Consider the following 25,365-nt stretch of genomic DNA (forward strand, 5'->3'; position numbering starts at 1 on the left):
CTTTACAACAAATAAGTCTATGTTCAACTTGTATTTTATGAAGCAATTCATATTCCTATACTGCAGTGATAGCAACCGATTAGGAGAAATTTGTTCTATTTCTCACCAAGACAATAGAAAATTATATTTAGGGTTTCAAAGTTCTCAACTAAATATGTGACTATTCATCTCTTTCTGTTTGCTCTCAGCATCCCCTCCGCATTTGGACAGTTACAGCCCTGCCTTCAGTAGCAGATATTGATAACAGTCATATAAAATGCAATGCTGCTCTCTGATTCTTAATACAGATCCTACCAATATGAAATCTGTAGCTAAACTCTAATCCTTATACTTCATATATAAAGTACAGTATATTCGTATTATATACTTAATATCCAAATCATAATAACCAGTAAAGAATCCTGGGATAATATAACCAATACATTAAATATAATATTAAAAAAAAAAAAACAGAGAACTCAAAACCTGTGAGAAAGACTATTGATTTGCAAATAATGACCTCAGCTAAATTTAAACATCCTAGCTGAGCAAGAAATATTTATTCACTTGGGAAACACAGAGGAAAGAGTTGATTGTACTTTTTGAGAAGCTACAATTATGCAGGTAAACACTGAAATATAAGACACCTATGGGAATAGTCAAGAGAGCATTGTTATTACAAAACTGATGTCTTAAAAGCAAAAATGTTGTCATCTCATGAAATGTAGTCTGACAGACCCAGTGGAGCATTCTGAGCCAATAGTCTTGGTTATTTCTGGGGCTATGCCACCATATTCTTTGGTACAGGATTAAGATTCATTGGTGCCTTTTCTTTCCCATCTGAAAAATAGGGATAATAAATAAGCTTATGATGCCTACACCTCTTTTTAAGAAATAATAATAAAGTGTTTGCTCCATGGGAAGTACTACCACAGAGAGATAATGTTGCTATTTTTGGCTTTCCAGTGAGCTCAATGAAAGTTATAACTAATCCCCCAAAATAGCATCTGCATTCATTTTTTTTTCTCTTTTGGCTGTTTGTGCTTCCTCAGCTCTGATTGCTCTTCTGAGAGAAGGGGAGAGTCTGGAGGATTTAATGAAACTCTCTCCTGAGGAGCTCCTGCTGCGATGGGCTAATTACCACTTGGAAAACTCAGGCTGCAGCAAAATCAGCAACTTCAGTACTGACATCAAGGTAAGAGCACTATAGTTTGAACATGACTGACTGCATCAAAGAAGAAAATTTGGGTGTCAATGGAGAAAAGACAAAGACATTGGGCTATGTCTGTTCAGAGCTCTGGGGTTAGTTAGATTGTGGCCGGTGCTGTTTTAGAGCCCCTGCTGTTCTCAAGTTCAGGCGCATGTCTAGCACTGGGCCACAGGCAGATGTGTCTGAAGTCCTTGAGACTGCACAGAAACAAAGGGGGAGATAGCTCTCCCTTGGAGTTTCAATATCAGGAAAGGACAAGGATGAGATAGAGGGTAAGAGATAAGACTGCTTTTCAAATAAGTGTAGGATTGTAATGTCTTTTCTGATTTTATAAATGAAACCATCAGATCAGGATTCCTTTAAAAAATTAAATGAGGGCTCTTCTAATTACATTTATACTAGTAAACAGTGTCTATTGCATGCCAGGTACTGTTCTAACTGCTTTATATACGTATTGACTCATTAATCCTCACAACAAACCTTTGAGATAAGGATTATTATTTTCTTATTTTACAGATAAGGAAACAGAGATAAAGAGATTTTAAGTAACTTGTTCAAGTTCACATAACTGGGGATAAAGTCAGGATTCAAATCCAGCAGTTGGTCTCCATTTTCCCTGTACTTTACCATCACACTGTACTACCACTCTAAAACAGCTCGTACATTTCTTAAAAAGTTTTCCTTTGTATAACCCAGAGTGATTTTTGAAAGATAATGTTTCTTGAAACCATCTGCAATGAGAATTTACCACAGAGCATGTAGAAGACATTATAATAAGTCCTACAACAGAGATCCAAATGGGCAAGTTTGAGAAGAGCTTATACTATCTTTTTCCATTTTATGAAAAGTTCCATGTCAAGGTGAAAGGAAACAGTTATTGACATCGATGACAGATGGGCTAAAATAGAAAGAGCTTAAGGTGAAGTAAGGAATGATGGAGGAGCAAATGGTATGAGATACTGGAATAAAAATATTTCAGTCTCCACTTTCTCAAAACTTAAAGAAATTTTCTCCAAAAAAAGTCAGAGGAAAGGTTACATGACTCACCAGGAGTCAACCCAGGCTTAAAATTTTTTGAGTGACAGCTTCCACCTGTTGCGGACTCCTGGCTTTTAGAACTCAGTGTCTGTTAGGTATAGTGCCAGTTAGAGTGAAACTTCTAAATGTAAAGTCTCCCATTCCTTTGGACTTAAAGTAATAATGCCAAATTCATTTTTTTAACTACACCACTTTCATTGGTATTAACAGTCTTCTAGCACCACCGACCAAACTGGGATTTAATAGGAGCTGAAAAACATCTCTCCCTTTGTGTTCAACAATTAAGCTCTAAAATTGTTTCAGCCAAAATTAGGCTGCTTAATCTAAGCCATGAATTTTCCTGACTTGCCATCACTGAAGCCTAAGTTATTTATGATAATAACCATTTTGGACTTGGGAAGTATCTATATGAGATGGGAACTGGCAAGCTGAGCATTTACACAGTAGTTGTGCCTGTTCACAGCTTGTTCATAGCTGCATCCCAACCAGGGTCAACACTGTGACATGTATGTCTGAGCAATAGGCAACTTTGGGAGATATCCTTAAATTGCACCATCAGCAAAGGTGGTAAGAATGCCCACAATAGAACAAATGAGAAATATTTCTTAGGATCAGATCAAATGAGGCAACTCTTAGCAAGGCTAAACAGATGTAACACGTGGTAGGCAGATTTTATTTGTGTATAACACCTTCATGGAACTTGCACTGACTTTTAAATAGCTACAATGAAAAGTAAGAGGAGAGAAAGGCATAAAAAAGAGACAAAATTCTAAATTTGGTTCCTTAAGTGCAACATCAATGGCTGGCATTTTCTTGTTTTCATCTTTCTATTGTCACTGATGGTGAGCATACTTCTGCTTTCCCCAGGCCTTGCCTAGTTTAAAATATATATAATATATAATATATAATAAATATATAATATATATGTGTGACAACAGCTGATTTTTCAGTCTTCAAGAAAAATATAATTTCTTCATATGGTTTAAGTACATTACTTGAAAATCTGTATGCTTTCATTGAATGAGAATACATTTATAATTTTAAGACTATGATTCTGAGAATTCTTTTTGTCAATAAGTATATTTTCAGAATCTAAGAAAATATAAAAATTCAGTATCTATACCCAATCTGCTATAACTAAACTTAACTACATTTTCCAGCTTCTAGATAAACATTACATGCACTTGTCATCTTAAAGTGCATCTTAATATCTCTCTCCTTTTACATAAAGACTGTTTATTAAAAATCTTTTGCTGATTTTCCATTTAAATGTATTTTTAAAACTCTGCTTTAAACTTCTGCTTCCTTTTTCTGTCACTTTTAAAGAAATTAAACTTTAGCTGACTGACTTCTATAGCAATATAAAATATTCATTTTCCTGCATACAATTTATTACATATAAGTAAATTATTTTTCTCCCTTAAAGACAAAAAAATAATATTTCCATCTTTGGGTTGCCTTTTGTGTCTGTCCTGTATATTTAATTGTTATACTCATTTTTAAAAAGGAAGGCAAATAGAGAAGATAAACAGACAATTACAAAATTCAAATTAGTGAATGTTTCCAGCTTTGTTAATTAAGTTGCATTCTTGAATGATAGTCGAATAAGAAATGAAATACATTTGCTTTTAGGAAATTGTTGTTATCCTAAGTATGTAATTTGAAATTGTAACTTCTTAATTTCTCACAGGACTCAAAAGCTTATTACCACCTACTTGAGCAGGTGGCTCCAAAAGGAGATGAAGAAGGTATTCCTGCTGTTGTTATTGACATGTCAGGACTAAGGGTAAGGCCATGTTCCAAGTTGTGTTTAGAGAACTTTTGTGTTGACAGTTCTATTGACCTGCATGACCCTGCCTCTGGGGTTTCAAGATTGAACATCTCTGCTTAAGGCCCTGTTGAAACTATTAAAAACTATTAACAGCTTTGGATCATAATTATGAGAAATTAAATCTGGAAATTAACATTAAGGAAAGGAAGAAACTAATACTAACTAAATGCCCATATACTATGCTAGGTACTTCTGTGTATGTCCCATCATGTAATAGGCTCTGTGGCACCAAGAAGTATTAGTATTTCCATTTTAGGTACCTGAGTATTATTTCTGGAAATAGATGGGGTATTTATACAAGTAAATAAATTATCACTTTAAGTGATGAAAAAAGGGCTAATTAACATGTCCAAGATCATATGACAGATTATTGGAAGTTATTTGATCCAAAGCTGGGGCTCTTTACCTCAAGTAATAATAAAAAGAGAAATCCCCACTTGCCAAGTTCCTCCAGTGCGCCCAGTACTGTAGGAGGCATGTTGCATAAACAGCCTTTAATCCTTGCAAATATCACTAAGGTAAGTGTTAAACATAGTTGAGAAAACTGAAGGTCAGAGAAGCTAGTAATTATCTCATGGCCAAAGAGCCAATACCTAAAACAGCAAGGATTTAAACCTAGGATAGCTCCAAAATTCACCTAGGAGATTGGGAGAAAAGGACTGGGCAGAATCATATGAGTTCTTAGAAGTGTCTGGTTTGAGCATTCTTAAAAACGATACAACATAGGTCTGAATGTTAAAATTTCAGTTTTGCTACCACTTTAATATTGATCTTGAGAAATCGCCTTACCCGTTTTTGTGCCTCATTTGATGTCATTAGAGTTAAATACAATAAGTTCATATTAAAATTAACTCATTCCTGAATGAGAAGTAAATCTCATGAAATGTTATCTAGTAAAACATCATATTAAGAAATAATTATAGTTTAAAGATCTGTTTCCTGGAAGTTGGTTTTCATAGGCTCTTAAACACTCTAAGAACTGCGGACCATAATTCAACAAAACTTTTGTTTTCTAAGAGTCTTTTTACAAATGACTGGAGATTCTCTAGAACTAATTACTTGTTCAGTGAGTTGTTCTCAATCTGAAGTTTGCAAAAGCCAAATTAATATTACATAATTATTAATGACAATATGTAGCTTAAAAAACTCAATATATTTTGAGTTGCCAGTATATCAACTCAGTGTGGGAAAGGTGGTTATACTAATCAGAAATTCTTATTGGCAGATGTAAATATCTTTGATGAACTGAAAATAGGAATATAATTTATTACTTAATAAATAAACATTTCTGGTAGACAAAAATCTCATTAAGTCTGGCAAGAAATAATATTAATGGTTGAAAATAATTAAGACATGTTTAAATAATAAATTGTAGAATCTACTGATTATCTTTAAAAATAGGACAACCAACCATTTATCTGAAATGGTTCTATGTAGAGATGGGATTCTTAACTTAAGAGATTCCTTGTACTTGTGACTTTCTGACTTTGGTTCAGGCTAATATAAGTAATAATAGCTATTATTAAGTGTCTATTTGAGGTTAAATACTAAGGATTTTGATAATATTTCCATTTCTTTTTCTGTTATCCACATCTACTTTGTGCCTTGACCCAGCCTTGACATGACTTTTTTGTTGTTGCAGGAGAAGGATGACATCCAGAGGGCAGAATGTATGTTGCAGCAAGCAGAGAGGCTGGGCTGCAGGCAGTTTGTCACAGCCACAGATGTTGTCCGAGGGAACCCTAAGTTAAACTTGGCTTTCATTGCCAACCTCTTTAATAGATATCCTGCCCTGCATAAACCAGAGAACCAGGACATCGACTTGGGGGCTCTTGAAGGTAACTGGAAGTCAGTCAATAAAGAGTTTGGAAAGACATTTGCAATTCTAGGCAATCCAAAATCACCTCCTAAGCAAATATAAACCCTTCACGTGTCAGGGAAGATTTGCAAACAGGTTATCGATTCTCTGGTACATAACAAAAATAATACATAGATTAATCAGGTCAATTACCCACAAGCAAGAATAATCAAATACTATTATATCACATCCATAATACATGGGCTTCATCCATTGTCAGAATTGTTTTAGGGAAGACAATGCATTTAATTATCAGATGAAATAAATCCTGAGTTCCAAAAATCTAATTTATACACTTAATGGACTGAGTGTTAATTTCCAGAGGCAAGAAATTACAGCCACTCATCATCTAAAAATGATATTTAATTATGCTAGAAGGTGCTTACTAAGGTTGATTTAGGTTATGGGAGGCACACAATCATACTGAGGCAGAATCCCTGACCATTATATATATGGGGGGGGGGGGAGCTGAGTTAGTGCCCTAAGATAAATAAAAGGCATATAGCTTTAGTCAGTTTCTGACAGGTAAAATTGCCAGAGATGTTTATTCTCTTTTCCCCATCATGAATTGGTCCCAATCTTAAAACCGAAAAATCAAAACAAAATTTAAATAAATGAATATCACCAAAGAAAGGGAATCCAGGTTTAAAGTATTGATTGATCCTTTTCTGCAATGCTTTAGTCTATCTGGAAATTCAAAATCAATCTGTGTTCCAATACTGCTACATTTGTATCATTTGATAAATTGTGGTCAAGTGTTCATGCATTTTATTGATTCCAAATACATGTATCAAGCCTACTAATCACCCATGTCCAGCTACTCTAGAACATCCCCCTTTGGGTCTTTCGCTATCACTTGAAATTCAGCATATACAAAATAGAATTGATCATTTTTCCTCCCCTCATTGTCTTTCTACTATATCCCCATTTTATCGGCTCTTATTTAGAAGGTCTCCATTTCCATTAATCATACCACTTCTTCAGTCACCAAAACTCTGGGTTTCACTTTGATATCTTCCTCTCCTTTACCCTTAAATATATTGAATAAACAAATACTAATAATTCTTCCTGCATAATTGCTTTTCGATTGTTAGTTTTCCTTTCTGCTCTTTTGGATTCTTATTAAATCATGCATCAATTACTTCAATAGGTCTTAGGGGCCTACTCTCCCATTCATCAAGTGTTTGAATGTGCCTATGTGCAAGTGTCAAACACTATCCTCTCTGCAGGTTTACTTTAAATGCATATTGCCTTCCAGTAGTTCTGTACACTGCTGCTAGGAACATAACAATACTGCTTTCATTATATCTCTTACCTTGCTCAAGAACTTATTGTAGTAATAAAAAATATATATAATGATGACTGACATTATCTAATATATCAACCCAAATCTGCTACCTCACACCCAAAGATCCCTGATTCTGGTTCCAGCCACTAGATAGACTTATTTCCGTGTACTGTGCCATACAGATGCCCAAAAAGTCAGTTCCTAATGGTTTTAATAAGACCTTGCCTAATACTCTCATTGTGTTAAGATTTATGCTATCTCCTACTCCCATCCTTTACCACCCCTAAATTCTCTCCCCTTTCCTCTTTACTATCCAGGTTTTACTGGACCTATAAAGTGAAGCTCAAATTCCACTCCCTCCAAATTTAGCCCATACTATTCTCTTCCCCTATCTCAACTCAAATAGCAAATGTCTCTACTTCATATGTTAGCCCTCAAGCTTGCATGATCTCTCTTTGATGCCTAAAAGTCTTGTTTTTTCAGAAAGAATGTAAGCCTTTGAGGGCCAACTCTGAACAGTTTTCCTACATAGGATCTTGCACACTTCTAATAGATGCCATAGAAATACTTCTTCAATCGAAATAGAAAAAATTAACACAGAATAGCAACCCTCATCTAAATTCATTAGGGTTTTTTCATTCTACTTCAGTTTTTATTACAGCTTCTTTACTAAAACTTTGATAAGGCATATTTTTCTAGGGGCCTGAAAGATAACCAATCTTCATTAACTTAGGTGAGACAAGAGAAGAACGAACATTTAGGAACTGGATGAATTCCCTGGGCATTAACCCTCGAGTCAATCATTTATACAGGTAAGAATATTTGGGGACTCATGATGTGAGACACCAAGACCTTGAAAGATCCCCAGGATTCCAAATACTGCTATGGTGTGCAATTCTCTTCACAAAATGTGTGTACCTTGATGAGAAAGGGGAAAAGTGCCAAACTGACCTGCAGATATTGGACGTTCAACTGAGAAACTCGCTTTCATATACCTTGCTCTATGTACAAAATCATAACCCAGCAAAAGGACAAATGTACTACATGTTACCAGCCTATATAATCTGCTCACTGGCAGGCAAAACAATAAATGTTTAAGTTTGTGGTGGTTTCCTATGCCATTTGTTAGAGTCATGTTTCCTTCCCCGGATGCAATGCGTTTTGGCTGATGGGCATAGTGGGAGTCCTGGGGGATACCTCAAGTAAGTACCCTCAACTTCTGAGTCAGAGTTTTTTCACCTCAAAAGATGGAGCTGCTAATATCAATTTTGCCAAGTTGTGAATGTTCCTTGAGCTAATGTATAAAGAAGTTCCTGGCCCACTGTAGGCCCTTTATCAATGTCGACAACCTGAGAATTCTTTTGTGTTTGTTTTTGTTCAGTGACTTATCGGACGCCCTGGTCATCTTCCAGCTCTATGAAAAGATTAAAGTTCCTGTTGATTGGAACAGAGTAAATAAACCACCATACCCCAAACTTGGAGGCAATATGAAGAAGGTAAATAATGACTCTTCTGATGTTCCAGTAGTTAGGCAAAGTTATAAGCCTGCAAGACCAACCTATACATACTTTATCAAGAGGCCAAACTTAGGTAAATAATGTTTATCTAGGGGTCAAATTATAGTAGAGCAATCGGAAACCTGAATAGTTTTATTAAAGCAAGTCCATTATTTCCGTTGATTACTTATATATAATTCTACGTTAGAGGTCTTGAAACAATGTGATGTGAAAATTTCAGTTAACATAATTAGAGAAAGCAGGATTGCTTTTTCCAAGCAGGATCCTCATTCTAATTTTCTGAAGAACTGGAGCTTTGTACTGAGAGTTTGACTCATAAAATAGTTTGTCTAATATCAACATAGTGAGAACACATTGTTTTATAAAAGTAGCAACAGGGTTGGCACAAACATTTCCCACCACTTCTCATCTCTGTGACTCGGTTACCTAACCACAGAAATACCTGTCCCACATGTCAGTTCACTATGTACATATAGGATAGAGAATTCAGATTTTCCATATAATATCTATGAATTCAGCTTTTTAGGAATATTATGAGCAGGTAACTGAGCATGGCTCTCTATTTATGTAGTGTAATATAACCATGAAAATGTTCATAATGATGAATTCATTTTGGTTTTATATTTAAGAGAACACTATGAATAGTTTTTGGTGGAAATGAGAAGTTGTATTTAAGAAAAGATGGAAATTTCTTTGACTAATTTAGAATCCTATAATTTCAGAACCATGTGAGACTTGAGAGATCATTCAATTTGACAACATTTATTTCGAGTCTTTATTTCTATTCTTATTTTATCTGGTATTTATCACCATAGAGATGATGACATTAGATTGCTGTCCTTCCTCATTAACAGCTTGAGAATTGTAACTATGCAGTGGAGTTGGGGAAGAATCAAGCTAAGTTTTCGCTGGTTGGCATTGGTGGACAAGATCTCAATGAAGGAAACCGCACTCTAACATTGGCCTTGATTTGGCAGTTAATGAGAAGGTAATGCAACTCAGAGGAATGGCTTTTTATTGAGTATTATTAACTTAGAAAAAACTAGCACATTTTTAGGAATATGATTTAATCTGATAAAACTATATTTTAAGCTAAGCTTGAAACCAAAAGAGTGGTTTTTAAATTTTTTTCTTTTTTTTTCTTTTAGTTCTATTAGTTATGTTTCAGGTATTTTGAAATTCTTGTTATTAGGTTCATAAATATTTTAGATTGTTTTGTCCTCTTAATCAGCCCCATTTTCATTATGGAATGACCTTTTTTATGGCTGATAATATTTTTTTCTCTAAAATCTACTTTCTGTGATGTTAATATAGGCACTCCAACTTCTTGTTGATTAGTGTTAACATGATACATCTTTTTCTAGCCTTTTGCTTTTAATTGATATGTGTCAATAACAGTCTATTCTATTATCTTTAAAAGAGATTTTCAAAATAAGGGAGATATATGCTACATCTACCTACCTATTTGCCATTTCTGATACTCTTCTATGGTATAGATCCAGATTTCTATCTTGTATAATTTGCCTTCTACATGAAATATTTCGAATAGTGCAGATATGCTGCTGAGAAATTAATTTAGCTTCTACATGTCTAAAAAATTTTATATTTTATTTTCATTTTTGAAAGATATTTTCTCTGAGTGTAGAATCCTAGGCTGATAATTTTTTCTTGAAGATAGTGTTTACTATCTTTTGGCTTGTATTTTTTTCCAGTGATAAATCTGTTGTCATTCTTATCTTTGTTCTTCTGTATGCAATATGCCTTTTTCCTTGGGCTTCTTTTAAGCTTTCTCTTTATTACTTATTTTAAGTAATTTGGTTATAGTGTGTTTTTGTGTCTCTCATGCTTGAGGTTCGTTATGCATCTTGAATCTGTAGGTTTATAGTTTTCATTAAATTTGGAATAATTTTAACTTAATTTCTTCAAATATGTCTTCTATACTTATTCCTTTGTTTGGGGGAAGATTCCAGGTACACCCATATTTGGTCACTTGAAGTTGCTTCAGATTTCACTGATGCTCTATTTATTTTTCTCCTCTATGTATCATGTTTTTTTTCTCTAAGAGTTGCATTTTGGATAATTTATATTGCTTTGTATTCAATTCACTACTCTCTTCTGCAGTGTCTAATCATCCATCAATCCCATCTAGTATATATAATGTTTATCTCAGACATTATAGTTTTCATGCATAAAAATTTGATTTGGATCTTTTTGGCATCTCCCATAGCTTTTTCCTCCACCTTCTTGAGCATATAGAACATAATTACTTAATAGGCCTGTTACTATTAATTGATTTTTATCCTCATTATGTATCATATTTCCCTGCTTCTTTACATGCATCCTAATTTTTATTGTATGTGAAATATTATAATTTTTACCTCAATGTGTCCTGGATATTTCTGTTTTCCATTAAATATTTTTGAATTTTGTCCTGGGATGTAGTTAAGTTACTTAAACATGGGTGATCCTTTTGAGGAGTACTTAAAATTTTAATTAGTCTTAAGCTAATTTTGTATCTCAATACTCAGGTTATCTCTTCTGAGTACTTTACTTGACACTCTATGTGTCATAATGTTTTTCCACTCCAGCTGGCAGGAACTGAACTATTTCTATCCCTATGTGAGCTCCAACTATTTTTCTGCTCATTCATTTATGACAGCTCTTTTCCTGGCCTCTGGAACTGCATGCATTCACTGAGAGTACTCAGCTAATGACTTGAGGCAAACCCTCTGAAAATCTCTGAAATTTTCCTTCTAGATGACTCTATCCTTTAGAGACAGCTCCCTCCTCAGGTATTCTGTCTCACAAATTCTAGGCATCTTGGCTTCCTTGAGTCTCAATCCTTCCCTTCGACTCAGGGGAACTGCCATGTTCTGTTTGGGCTCTCTTTCCCTGCACTACAACTGGGACAATCTTAGGGCTTACCACATTTGTTTTCCTTCTTTCAGGGACCACTGTTTTGCACTTCCGGTTGTCCAATGTCTAAACACCATTATTTCATGCATTTTTTTTTTATTGCATATTAGGTGTTTAAAATAGAAGGGTAAATCTCGTCATTGTTACTCCATCATGGCCAGAAGCAGAATTTTCTGCTAGTTCTTTAAAAGAAAACTTTATATAGCTTTTAGAGCTGAATATAAAATCAATTAATATGAGAGTTACATGATGATATTATTAAACAATAGTGGAATATAGTAATATATACAAATAGAAAATAAACTGTAAGAAAAATAAGCAATTTTTGGTACAAAAGTAGTTTTAGAAGAATTTTAGAGAACAAATCTATAAGTATAAAATTGTCAATTTTTAAATGCTTTGCTCTTTCCTCTTTTACTGATAGTTCTGACCAGGAAGGAGTCTTACATCGCTTAATTAGAACCTATGTTAGTGTGACTTAAGTCAATTTTCTACCAGGAAGTAAGCTCCAGAAACCATGTGCCACATTGTCTTATGTCTAACAAGGTAATGGCAGTGACACATTGGCTTTATTCCCAGGCCACCATTTGCAGATCTTTATATTTATAATGGTCCTCAAAGTAATTATTTCAATGTTCCCAGGTGCTGTAAGATAATCAGAAGTGATTATAATAGATTTCACTACTCAGTTCACATTTGCTTATTAAGTATAGTTCTCTGCTACCCATTTCTAATCTGGAGTCTCCTTGAAGATTGAAGGCTGGACTCATAAAACTCCACTGGCACAGAAAACTCCAGACCCAAAGAAACTTCAACTCTATCTTCTATTTTACTTCTTGTATCTAGAACATTACCTAAGGTTCCTAAGGATCATTCTCACCAGTATATTTTCAGAAACTATTTTTGAACTATTCTCTACTGTCTTTCACATGTGTTTTTAATTCTTAACAGACTGGTTTTTGAGACTGATTGCATTAAAAACCAAAGCAAAAATCGTTTTAGTTGCAAAAGCTGTTGAGTTATTGGTTTGAATATAAAATAATTTTTGATATTTTCTGTTTTAATGGTTAAAAAAACTGAGGCTAACTCTATTCTATTTTGAATTTCATAATATCTTAAAATTACCTTGTAATATGATCTTTGTTATGAAAGTTTTATTAAAAATGTGGCCCAATGTAATACTTTATGCCTGATATATATATGGCTGCTGCTGCTGTTGCCACCTGGTTAATAAGTCATATTTCTCATGAGTGTTTACTATATTAGAATTGCACATGTAAGAAAGTGGAGAGAGAAATACATTACTGTTGAGGGCTGTGAACTGATGGTTTTGCAAACGCCACCAGAAAGAACTTTTTTTTCTCTGTATGCTACACATTAACAAACCTGTTAAATTTAGAGCCAGTTCTAGCTAGAATTTATTTCACTGAATTGCACAGATCTGCTAATAATTTGGTTATTATCTGAGCAATAAATGGCATGTCATTTTTCTCCTAAGAACAAATGAGAGATGTGTGCTTAAACTTCTCTTTCCCCTGTAGTAGCTTGCAAATTGTTCTCAAATTGAAAAGCTGGTAAATAGTGTGTGTAGAAATTTGGAAGTGAAAACCTGAAACAAGTAAGCTGCCAGCAGATAGCAATGATGGTTAGACTCCAGCATGTGAACAGAGTCTGAGCAGGTAAATGAGGGGATTCTCCCTAAATCAAATGAGTTGCGAACAGTGAATTTGAGATAGGTCTTTGAAAAACAAAACAGGTTTGTCCTTCTGGTTCAAATGTTAAATAAAACAAGTATTGGAAGTCAGTAAAGCAAACAAGTTAATGACCACAGCCCATCTGGTACCATGCATTCACACCTCATCAATCCTCTTTTGTTGAATGAGGCACTAACTGAAGCTGGAGCTTATGATGCTGTTTTATTTTGACAGAGGGCTTTCAGCACAGCACAGTTTTGCAAACACAAGTGGTACTGGCATTTTGTCTGAAGGATTCCATTTAATATTAGCACAGTTGCCCCAAAACATGTTTGATGATATTAGAGTGTTTCATAAGGAAAATCGCAGGTAGACACGAGCCAAGTTCTATATTTAGTGCTTTGAGTTGAAACTCCAACCTAATTCTATCTTTTCTACCCTTTGTTCTTGCCATTGTATTTATAAGCAGATATCTGACTCCGTTTTAAACATCTGCATCTCCCTTGAGGTGTTAGAAAGACAACTTTGTGCTCGCCAGGACTCTGTGCCACGTTGAAGGGCTATTCTCAAATCTCTGAATGCATTTGTCTGCCTGCACAATTTTCTGCATTTTCCCCTGTCCTTTAGTGGCTTTTTAAGAAAATTTCAAAGATAGACTTTTGTATAAAGGTGAGCTTTTCCTCTGGGCCATTTCTTTCCCTAGCTTAAGAAGTTGGTCAGAAAGTTCTGCTTCTGTCTACCTGAGAGTGTCAACAAAGCAGACTGGTACTCTTGACAAAGAGAAATGAGAATAAAGTCCTAAGATTACTGAAGCTGCTAGAAGATTAAACTTAGTTTGTTTTTATCAGGCTATATATAGACATGACCTAAGGGAGCAGAGACAGAGACATGCACACAAACTCCATCAAAAGTTCTGGGAAACAAGTTAGAAGTAAGTGTAACAATGATTAATACACTGAATGGATTGGGGGAAAAATGATGCTTGAGCTGTGAATTGTTCAAAGAATTAAAAATTGTTTGCCAGAGAATATAGCTGTGTCACAGAGGCAAGGAGGCAGGAGACAGGATCATGCATGGTATGGTAGGGGAGCTACTAATGTTTCTGTGAGGTTAAAATATGGAATGTGTATGTCCATGAGAGGCATGAGGGTAAGGCTGGGAATAGAGGAGGGAATAAGAAACCAGGGCTTCACTGAAAAGAGATACTAAAGCTAAATTGTGAAGGGCCTCATGTACTAATCTAAGAAATTTTACCTGTATTCTATGGGCCAGGGAGTCACTTCAAATGACATGACTGGAATAGTACTTTAGAAAGGTAGTTCTATAAGGAGGAGAGGGCAGAATGAAGAGAAGCCAGCTGATCTGAGGGAGTCTGAGGATGTATAATTAACAGGACTTTGATGCCAGATTGATGAACATGATTTTTTTATACAGATAAGGTTGCAGAGCCCTTTTTCTTCCCACCTATAATAATGAGAAGGTGCTATAACCTGGAGGAAGCAGGGCATCATTCCTATTTCAGAGATTAAACTTGAAACCCATTTGAAAAATTATGGGAGATTTGTGTTTTCCATAGAAACAGTAACTAAAAGAGGATACCCAATGGATTTTGTAAGCAGAATCCTGGGCACCCAACTGGAAGATGACCTCATTTAGGTAGGCCCTCCCTCCAGATGATACTCAATGGCAGGGTCCTTGAGTTTCAGAGTGAACAGCAGCACACTAAAACCCTAACCCTGAAGGTCTTTCTTAGGTTTATTGGACTGAAACTTAAGGCCAACAAACCTGCTCAACTGCTTGGCTTTCTTCTGTGTATTTCCCCTTTCAGAGGGAGTAGCTTTATGGAATGGTGAGACTTCTCTGTTCCATGAAATTTTAAGAGCTTGAAGCATCTTCTTAATAAATATTTTCCAACCCATTTCCCAAAAACAGTATGTATTTAAAGTAATTCTTACTCTCAGACTGGAGATTAACTTTGGTTTCTATTTAAAGTGACCTTCAGTGTGAGGTATTCCTAATATTCTGCTTTTACGATATAAGAAGGAAAATATATTTTTCCTTCAATACATTGGCTATTTGGGCTTTTCTAATATTGAATTATTCCTTGATTTGTATGATTCCTTTAAGGCATTACTGGTTCAAATCTTTTGGTTCACTTTCCTTCTCTTGCTTCTTTTTCATCTGCTTTCTCTTCCTACCCAGAGCAATTACTGCTTGAAAGAAGGTATTTGCTCTGCATCTCACTCTAGTGACCATAAAGTTACATTTTAAGTCATTCTAAAAGGAACTAATATGTGTGTGTGTGTGTGTGTGTGTGTGTGTGTATTTTTTTTCCTCCCTTCCATTAAAGTATTGTGTCCAGGCTGTCTCCTGGGACATACCTAGAAAGAAAATAACATTTTCTACCCTTGCTGCTCTCTCTGATATTGAATTCTTCAGCAACTTTTCTCCAGAAATCATTCTTGATTTTGTTCAGGTACACACTGAATATTCTGGAAGAAATTGGAGGTGGGCAGAAGGTCAATGATGACATTATTATCAACTGGGTGAATGAAACATTGAAGGAAGCAGAGAAAAGTTCATCTATCTCTAGTTTCAAGGTAAAATTCTTAGTCTACTGCTTGTGGCCACCTGAGATCTATGCTTAAAGTTATTGTCTTCTCTCTACATACATTTTAAAGTGAGCTTTAGTGTGAGAGATTTGAGGCTCCCCATCCAGTTTTGATTTCACTTGAATGACCTATTATTGTTTTGATGTTCATAAGCTGTTTCGTTACCATTTGGGGTGATCTGAACTCCAGATTTGCCCTAGTAACACTGAGAGTCCCAAGTTCTTTTCACCAATACGGCAAAGAATTACAGCTCAGCGAGATTTAAGAAAGGTAAGATTTATTAAAAGTACGTTTTAAGGAAGAAGCACCTAAATGGCTATTACCACATGGAAACAAAAGGCATGATTAAAGTATACTCCAAGTGAAGAGCAGGTTACAGTAAAGGCTATAACCTCTCGGAAGTGGGGAGGTCTGTATTATATTAGTGCCATTATGGGGGTGTTACAAAGACGTTCCTAGATGATTGGCACATGAGGTCATTTTGATTGACATTTGGCTGTTATATAACTCTCTGCCTACTGTTCATGCAGTTACCCAGAATTCAGTCTGTTATAATTAGATTCATGAACTTCTAGGCATGGGCATGATATTTTAAAGATAGTATAATGAAGCTAGGTCACAGCGAAGTTAGGGGAGGACTGATGGCACAGGCGCTTGCGGCCAAATTTAACCAGCTATTGGTTTATGGCCCTTCATTCCTTTGTTCCTCAGTGTGCACAGGTGATTTATAACTCTAAAATGGGTGTTTAAGGAAGATATTTGGGCTGGCCCTTTGTTCCTTTATCCCCTGTTGCTCATGTCTATCTAACTACCTAACAATTTCATTGACAAATTTCTTTTCACTTTTTCTTGTAATAATTAATTTTAAAAAATCATCATTTTTTACACATCATTTCAGGCATTGTTCTTCCAAAGTACCATAAAATATGATAACATTTTTTACATATGTACAGATCCATGATTCAGATTGTTAACATTATGATGGTGAAATGGAAAACGCTAAAAGATCTCCCATTTGGTGTTTTCTGCGAAAAAGCAGTTGTATACTTATATCCAAATCCCATTTTTATTAATAATAGCATTACCTTATATTAAATTTCTTAGCTCATGTTTCATACATTAACTAGATTCTTCCCCAAGGAACCTGTGCACTTGATCCATATTGTAATGTTTATGCCATCTTAACTACATTTTTGTGGTTTAAAGGTCAAGATTGGGGGAAGGAACTCCTTCAGAGTTGTATTACCAGGGTCAGTGAGGCATTTTACAATATCAACTTTCAAGAAAAGATTAAAATCTCTCCAAAAAGGGCAGAAGGTATCTCTGGGTTGGGCTATACAAGCAGTACCCATTCCTAGTGAGCTCATCACAGATAACAGCTACCTCTGTCCCCCTTCCAGTTTACCATTCAGTCTAGATTGCTGAGCAGGGATAGGAGCAAAGGCTGGTGACAGACATAAGCAAGTTCTTTCCAGAAAGATATTTGGAAAGGTGGAGGAAAAGAGCAGAAAAGGGTACATGGAATGCACTCTGAGTACCAGGAGCTCCTTTTTTGTGATGTCTCATTTCATGTTCACAAACGTTGTGAAGTCAGCTTTACCGTTTTCTTCATTTTATAAGTGAAGAAACTGGAGCTCAAGTTAACTTCTGAGGTTAGGGTTATTGATTCCAGGTGATGGTCCTTCATTGAGGAGAAAGCATCTTTCATCTGCAGATGAGGTTGTAGAACAGAGTATATCTACAGGTCACTTTACTACTGTGAAATGACTAGTTAAATAGCCCAGGGGTGCATCTCTCTGTAACTAGCTGCCCCTGAATCTTATTACATTCCCCTGAGGCTTCTGGGGTGTTCTCTGAGGACTCACCTTTGACAATTCTTTTGTTCCTTGTTCTGCTCTGCACTTTCTCCTGCCTTCTCACTACATCATTACAGAATTAAGTAAAAAGGACCACAGAAGGAAAATGTCAAATTAATCACGCACATTGCTTTTAAGTGAAATCCTTTAAAACACACACACGGCCCACTCTTGATTAACCATAGTGAAAATATTCCTTGTCCCCTCCTCATCTATGAATGCTTCCAGATGCTGGCCATTTCTCTGCCTGTCAATACCTTTACAAGATTGTGGACAGAAAGCAGGAAAGAAGGCGAAACTCAAATACCTGCATTTTGCTTCCCTTGTATTTCTTCACCAAAAGTTTCTGTGGAGATAGATACTGAAAATAATGGTGGAAATAGATTATTATTATATATTGATTTCAACTTTGTTACTCGGGAGTAAATAAAAACGAAGCCATTATATTTTTTAAAATGTTTTTCTACCTATACAGAGGACCAATGCTAGAGAACCAGTGTCTTTCTTACAGGTGTCTTGCACCTTATTTCTTGTTTGGAATTTATTTTGATTTGAACCCTCAAGGTATGAAGTATTTGGACTTAACTGTACTCAGATTGAGACAACAATTGCATCTCCATCTCTACATTCACAGGTCCTCAAGAGAGAGGAGAACGGATGGTGCAGAATTTTGTAGATCACACTTCAGAAACATTCACAGCTCTAGGTCTGACCATGAAAATATTTACGAATGCCCAGGATTTTAAGCTGGAATAGCTGGTTTAATATCCCAGCTCTACTACTCATCAACATGTCACCTGACCTCAGAAACTCCCTTTATTCATTGTAAATTAAATTTGAGTGTCTGCATTTTTGGTGACAAGTGAGGTAACTTACTTAAAAGGGCTGAGCAAATTATGAGACACCAACAAATATTAGTTACTTTTATTGCATTTAATCATATAATTGCCATCACTATCTCCTTGGACCTATGGACTCTTTCCTCTCCTTGAGGTCCCAAAAAAGAAGCACCTACCGAAGCTCCTGCCCAACTGAACTCTTATCACTGTCTTTGCCCATCACCTCTGAAATGAAGCAAGGTTTTTCCTAATGTTTTTGGTCTCTCTTTTCTGATGGTTTCTTTTTTAAAATCATTCTTTCCTCTACTCATAAACATTAAATATATTTCAAACTTTATGCTTTTTTCCTAGTGTGCTTTCTTTCATTCATTCACTATTTGAGAATGACCCCCCACCTGTTGGCAGACAATGGGTTTTCTCTGCTTAATAAGCTACCAGAAAGCTACTGATGCCTCTACAGTAACTACAGTTAATTTGAAACACCGTGTCCAACACTGTAGCATTTTCCAGACCATGCTATAAATATTTCAAATTTAAAAGGAAAGAACCACCCATTCCTTGAGCAAAATAGAAGTAACTTAGGGGCATACTGATAAAACCTACCTTTTCTCTCTGTGCAGGACCCGAAGATTAGTACCAGTTTGCCCGTTCTGGATCTCATCGATGCCATTCAAACTGGTTCCATTAACTATGACCTTCTGAAGACAGAAAGCCTGAATGATGAAGAGAAGCTCAACAATGCGAAGTATGTAAATAAACCTGAGGTCAGGGAAAGAAAGACCAAATCAGTGACTAGATACCTATGAAGTCTATTGCTCATGCCTTTGTGCAAATACTTTAATTTCACTATTAACGCTTTTTATTTTCATGATTTATTGTGTCCCATCATTATTTTAGGTATTATACAACAATAGTTTAATTCTCCTAGTGTTAGAGGGAGCAAGACCAAAAACCAAGAATATTCTTCCAATTGATAATCAATCCTATAGTTTCATACAATCAATTTTCTAACCATAATCTATAGGAGACTTCCTAAATAAAGTCTGTATGTGGCAGGCCTGAATATAAACACCCTTTTGTGAATATCCATGGATATGAATGGGCAAGGTGGGGTTCAAGACCAGAGTCTTCACCAGCATGGAAGTAGCTGCCATTTTCTTTACTGTGTAGAGTGAGGGTCAGCAGACTACAGTCTGTGAGCCAGATTTGGCCTAGTGTCTGTTTTTATAAATAAAGTTTTATTGAAACACGGTCATCTTATTTATTTATATATTTTATGTAGCTGCTTTCCTGCCACAACAGCAGAGTTGAACAGTTGTGACAAAGCCTACAAAGTCTAAAATATTTACTATCTGGTCCTTTATGAAAAGTTTGCTGACCTCTACTCTAGAAAGGCACCTTTCTCAGAGAAGGTTGTGTTACTTTCCTATGGCTGCAATAACAAAATACCACAAACAAGGTGACCTCGCAGAAATTTATTCTGTCACAGTGTGGAAGCTACAACTCTAAGATCAAGGTGTCAGCAGGCTTGATTCCTTCTGAGGCTTCTGAGGGGAAGAATCTACCCCACACCTCTCTCCTGCCTTTGGGTATTGGCCAGCAATCCTCGGCTTATAGATGCATCACTCCAATCTCTGCTCCCATCTTCACATGCCCTTCTCCCCTGTGTGACTTCACATGGCTGTCTTTCCTCTGTGTGTTTATCTGTGTCTCTTTCTCTTTTCTTATAAGGATACCAATCATACTGGATTATGGCCCAATACTATTCCGGCATCACCTTATCTCAACTAATTAAATCTTAAACAACCTTATTTCCAAATAAGGTCAGAATCTGAGGTGCTAAGGGATAGGTGACATATCTTTTCGAGGTGACAAGGTTTTTATATGTCAACCTCAATAGTACCCTTCTCTCTGTTCCCAATTTAAGACCTGTGTTCCTGGTATGTTGATGTTTAACACAGTCTAATGAAGAGAATATAAATAATTAAATGGCAATTAAAATAGAGTGTGATGGATGGTATGGAAAGGAGAGTACAGGGTGCTATGAGGTGGACAGAAAGGAAACTAAAGCTCTGCAGACAAAACGACATTCAATGCTGAGATAGATTGAAAGGACAAGTAAGAAGGAGCTAGACAGGTGAAGGAAATAAGAATACTCCAAGTAGATAGAAGAGCATGTATGAAGACCTAGAATTAAAAAAAAAAAAAGACCTTGAAAAGACCTTGAACCTGGATGTTCAAGAGTGATGTGATTAGGTTTAAGGAACTTTCTCAATGTTTTACAATTATTAAGTCATTCTGCTAAGATTCAAAGTCTGACTTTAGGGCCCAGGCTCCAAAGCACTAACCTATAAGGACAAGATACAAAATTTCTTAAATAATGGGTAAAAGGAATTATACAAAATCCTAAAAAAAAATGCTTATGGTGTCAAGATTGTGATTTTTTAAAGCTCTATTTTCTAATTTTCAACAATTTTCCCTTTAAATTTGATTATTGAAAATATACTTTATTTTATTAAAATGAATATAAAGGAAGTGATTGAGAGATGGATGAGGAGAAAGAAGGTGGACTACTCCAATGTGATGTTCTTATTTTAATTTGATTTCTAAAGTAAGACTAAAGTTATTTTAGGAGAGCAGAGGGAGTGATGAGGTCTTGGGTAGAATGTAAAATGTCTGGAGTAGTCATTGCAAGAAGTTCCCAGATAATAAATGAAGTGAATGCAAGAACTGACAGGTGATAATAATGTGAGCTTATTTGAAAATAGATTACAGTTAATAAAAATTATTTTCATGTAATTATAAATAGAGCAAAAATGTTCAGATGCAGCTATGATCATTTTATGTGAAAAATGTGTAATATAATACTCTGGCTATTTTAATAGTATAGCAACATAAATAAATACATGTATATGTGTATAATGGTTGGAATTGACAAGAAATAGAAGGATTCATGCATAAGGTTACAAATGCATTTTTTTTTCCTTGCAGTTATGTTTCTGTAGTTAAAATATAATCTTCAGACTTTCCCTAGCACATGTTCTTATTCAGTTTCATGGCTTTTTCTACTTCTATACAGCCTCAGACAATACTCATAATGTAGGCATCAAAAGTAGAAGGAGCTAGGAAGACCTCTAAGAACAAATAATAAATTTAATTAGCTAGACAGCAAGTCTGATGAAGTCAGGAGCTTTGTCAAGCCAAGATTTACCCAAAAAAGTGGGAGGATGCCAATGAATTGCTTTAGCCATACCAGGAGTGAGTTCTGTGTTATATATAGAATATAGCATATAGTATATAGTATTATATAGTGTATATAATGGCTGTAACTATGATACTTCTGTTGCTCTGGCTCTCCTCATTCTTCTTTTCTCCTTTTCAGGTATGCCATCTCTATGGCTCGAAAAATTGGAGCCAGAGTGTATGCCCTTCCAGAAGACCTAGTTGAAGTGAACCCCAAAATGGTCATGACAGTGTTTGCTTGCCTCATGGGGAAAGGAATGAAGAGGGTGTAAGGTCCAGTGGGGTGAGGCTGAAGGTGGCACACTCATCCCTGACTGCTCAGCACTAAATGCTCCCAAGAAGCACGGAAATGATTTAAGCCATTCCAAAGTTCTCTACTTGGTAACATTATGCAAAATCCATGAAGTATATACCTGTTCAGCCAGGTAGCCTCTCCAGTATTTAACAAAATTGCTTCATTCTTTGCAGTAGACCCAATCTTCTCATATATATATATATATATATATATATATATATATATATATATATTTACCATTGAATTTATTGCTTCTTTGAAAATGTAGAGAAAAAGAGAACTTATTTTCCAGACACTGTTCCTGCTTTCTGCCATTAGTCAAACATAGAAGCTGCAGTGTTATTAATTTTAACATAACCTTTCAAACTAGCTTAATTTGGCTGCATTATTGTTTAAGGTAAGGACCAACAGGAGGAATCATTAAACCCAGTCCAAAAGCCTGTTTCTGGAGGTCAACATTTGATCTGAAACAAGCCTCTCTTTCTGTCCCCCGTCTCGTACACTCTTTCTCCCAGTCACTTTGCTCTCTACCCTCTCAGAATTATGCCTCCTCTATGGCCCACTTTTGTAGGCCTTCTTTGTTTCTGGGCCATTTGGAGCATCTGACACATCAGTCAGGCTGTTGGAGTCCCAAGAGTCTCTAGGAACCTGAGAAGTAGAACTCAGTATCAGAGCTTTTCCTCATACTGTGGTCCCACGCATAGTTTTGATGCCCCCCCCCCCGCCCCCCGCCGCCCCAGACAGTAGGAAACCTTCTGTTTTCTATGCTAGGATTTGGGCTCAGTCCAAATCTAACATCTTGAATATTTATGCCTTCAGGTAAATTCTTAATTCTTGGTTAGATCCAAGGAGGGTGTAATTGAGCAGCAAACCACAAGGGGACAGCATGGAGACATAACAAAGCCTCTATCCTCTGGTGTGGCCTCTCCATTTAGCCCTACATGCTAGACCTAGTTATTATGGTATGCTAATTATCTGGTGACTGGGAACAATTCTGCTCTGCTTTCATTTGCTCTTAGATCTTAGTGTATCTGATTGCTGCCAGGCCATATTAACAATGTGTACTTCTTTGATACAGTAGAAGCCACTCCCAAACTTCCAGGGGGCAATAAGTGCCAATAAACAAAGCCTCCACCTCACGCACCCCCACACACATACACACTCACACACATACACACATACTTAGCCATACCCACTCAGATGTCAAGCTGGATAAGAGCTGACTGAGTTGCTTTACAAAGAGCCAATTTACTGGATATTTAAAGAATTCCTCAACAGTGTGAATTTGAGCAACCTAAAGGATTATAGAATTTTCATGAAAACCTCCAGAAGCTAAAAAGCAAAGCATTGTGAACCAGCACTAGATTTTATTGTGCTGAAAGTGCTCATCAGTGAGGTATCTTCCTTAGCGGGTAGTATGTAATGGAGCTATCCAGTTTTCAAAGCAATTGAAATGCATTGCCCTGGAGCTGCTCCTTGTCAGTAGACTCAGGTAGCCAATATGTGGTTTCTCCCAGGGCATAATCTGTGTTTCTGCACCATCTGAATGCAAAGTGGTTGGCTTTGTCTTAATCCACACTTAATGTAGCCTCAGGTGATTCTTCTGGTCTGCCTCTTGGAAGAGTGTTTCTGTCTTAATGGAAAATGAAGGAAAAATAGTGTTTAAGATGTCTCCAAATAAAATGTTCTTTATATTGGTTGTCCTTTGAAGGTTTCATAACTTATTCATTCAGCCAACATGCATTGAGTGACTAATATGTGCTAGGCACTGTGAAAGGTTTTGGGAATATGCCTATAAATGAGACAGGCATTACACTCACCTGGGGGTGGGGGGGACAGATGTTAAACAAACTGACAGTTAAACAAACTGATTAATAAGGGAGGGTGAGACTGGACCTTAGAACAGAGGAAACAGTCTAAGGAGAAATAGTTTGTCTGAAAACTGAAGAGTAAGTTAAAGTTAGTTAGACAAAGAGGAGTCTAAAATTAAAGTTCAGACAAAATTCTCAAACACATTGAACCCAGTTGTGAAAAAAGCCAGACTTGGGGATTGGTGCAAAATGGCATTTAGAGTGATTTGAGAAGGAATCTTTTGGGTTGGCAGTGCCAGTGGTCTCCTCACTAGCCAGTCTGGGCCTCACGTGGGGGAGGCAGAGGTGGTGGTGGGGGGTGGGGATGGATATGCTGATGAATTCTGCTGCAACCATCTTTCTCTTAGGTGGGCTGCTGTGACAAAAGCATCTATCTGGCATGGTCACATTCTGACCTACAGAGGCACTACAATCCCCTACAGCTGCTGGAAAGCTGGGCCTTTGTGCTTAAAGCCGTGAGTCCTGGCTTCGGCAGCAACTATTTAGCGATGGCTCTTTTCTGGCTGGAACATTCCTTCAGATTCTACACTCAGGAGGTAGCTGCCTTTCTTACATATAAAGAGGTTACAAATATTAAGTGTTTTTTTGAACAAGACTACATTGATAAGTCTCCAGAACATGTTCAGGATAGCAGAATAAGCGCTCTCAAGGAAGGAAAACCAAAACTCTTCTTGGAGAAGAGAAGGGTAAAGGAATACAGCAATCTAAGCATGATTATTTTTCTAAATTTATTGTTACATTTAAATAATTTGGGTATAGCATCAGAATTTAAAATTGTACCCAAAAGTCTTCAATGGAAAGTAGGCCACTTTCTAACTGTGTCTAGTGGTTGGTTTGAGGCCGGTTCGTATAAGCTCGCTGAAGCTAATTTTTGAGCTTATTATTGTTAAACCATCATTCACTTGTAACGGCCCATGATGGGGAGTATTTACACGGCAGATATAATCAGAATCTACAAATAGGGTGTTTTTTTAAATCTCTAGAGAGAGAGTTTATAAAACCACCTCTGTCTTTGTCTCAGTTCCTTAGTTTCCCTCTGTAACGCAGGAACCCCAGGCCTGGAACTTGCTCCTGGGTTTGGATATTTCAAAAGAACCACTGGGATGACTAGGTTATTTTAAGCTCTCAAGTCTAGTGTAATTGGGAAAGTGTAATTTAATTTAAAGCTGGTTAAGGTAACTGTCTATTGGTGAAAAATGCCATTTATTACTCACGAGGGAGGGAAGCTTCAGCAGCAGTTGGTGGAAGCTGCAGGAATGATGCCATTGACCAAGAGCAAGCAGAATTTTTTATGCCCACAAGCAGAGGGAGGGGTTAT

General features: G+C 36.3%; 1 protein-coding gene across 1 annotated transcript in view; it reads left to right on the forward strand.

The window, feature by feature from the left end:
- Positions 1–22,266, forward strand: part of LCP1 (lymphocyte cytosolic protein 1) — a 46,976-nt gene extending 24,710 nt beyond the window's left edge. The window contains exons 8-16 of the mRNA XM_016136435.2: positions 1,032–1,174; positions 3,918–4,013; positions 5,701–5,896; positions 7,938–8,016; positions 8,586–8,700; positions 9,576–9,709; positions 15,808–15,931; positions 19,259–19,383; positions 22,021–22,266. Coding sequence (XP_015991921.1) covers positions 1,032–1,174; positions 3,918–4,013; positions 5,701–5,896; positions 7,938–8,016; positions 8,586–8,700; positions 9,576–9,709; positions 15,808–15,931; positions 19,259–19,383; positions 22,021–22,153 — 1,145 coding nt within the window. The 3' untranslated portion in view covers positions 22,154–22,266. The remainder of the gene's footprint in view (positions 1–1,031; positions 1,175–3,917; positions 4,014–5,700; positions 5,897–7,937; positions 8,017–8,585; positions 8,701–9,575; positions 9,710–15,807; positions 15,932–19,258; positions 19,384–22,020) is intronic.
- The last annotated feature ends 3,099 nt before the right edge of the window (positions 22,267–25,365 follow it).

This window comes from Rousettus aegyptiacus, unplaced genomic scaffold, assembly GCF_014176215.1.
Source record: "Rousettus aegyptiacus isolate mRouAeg1 unplaced genomic scaffold, mRouAeg1.p scaffold_m13_p_11, whole genome shotgun sequence".
In the NCBI taxonomy this organism is placed as follows: Eukaryota; Metazoa; Chordata; class Mammalia; order Chiroptera; family Pteropodidae; genus Rousettus; species Rousettus aegyptiacus.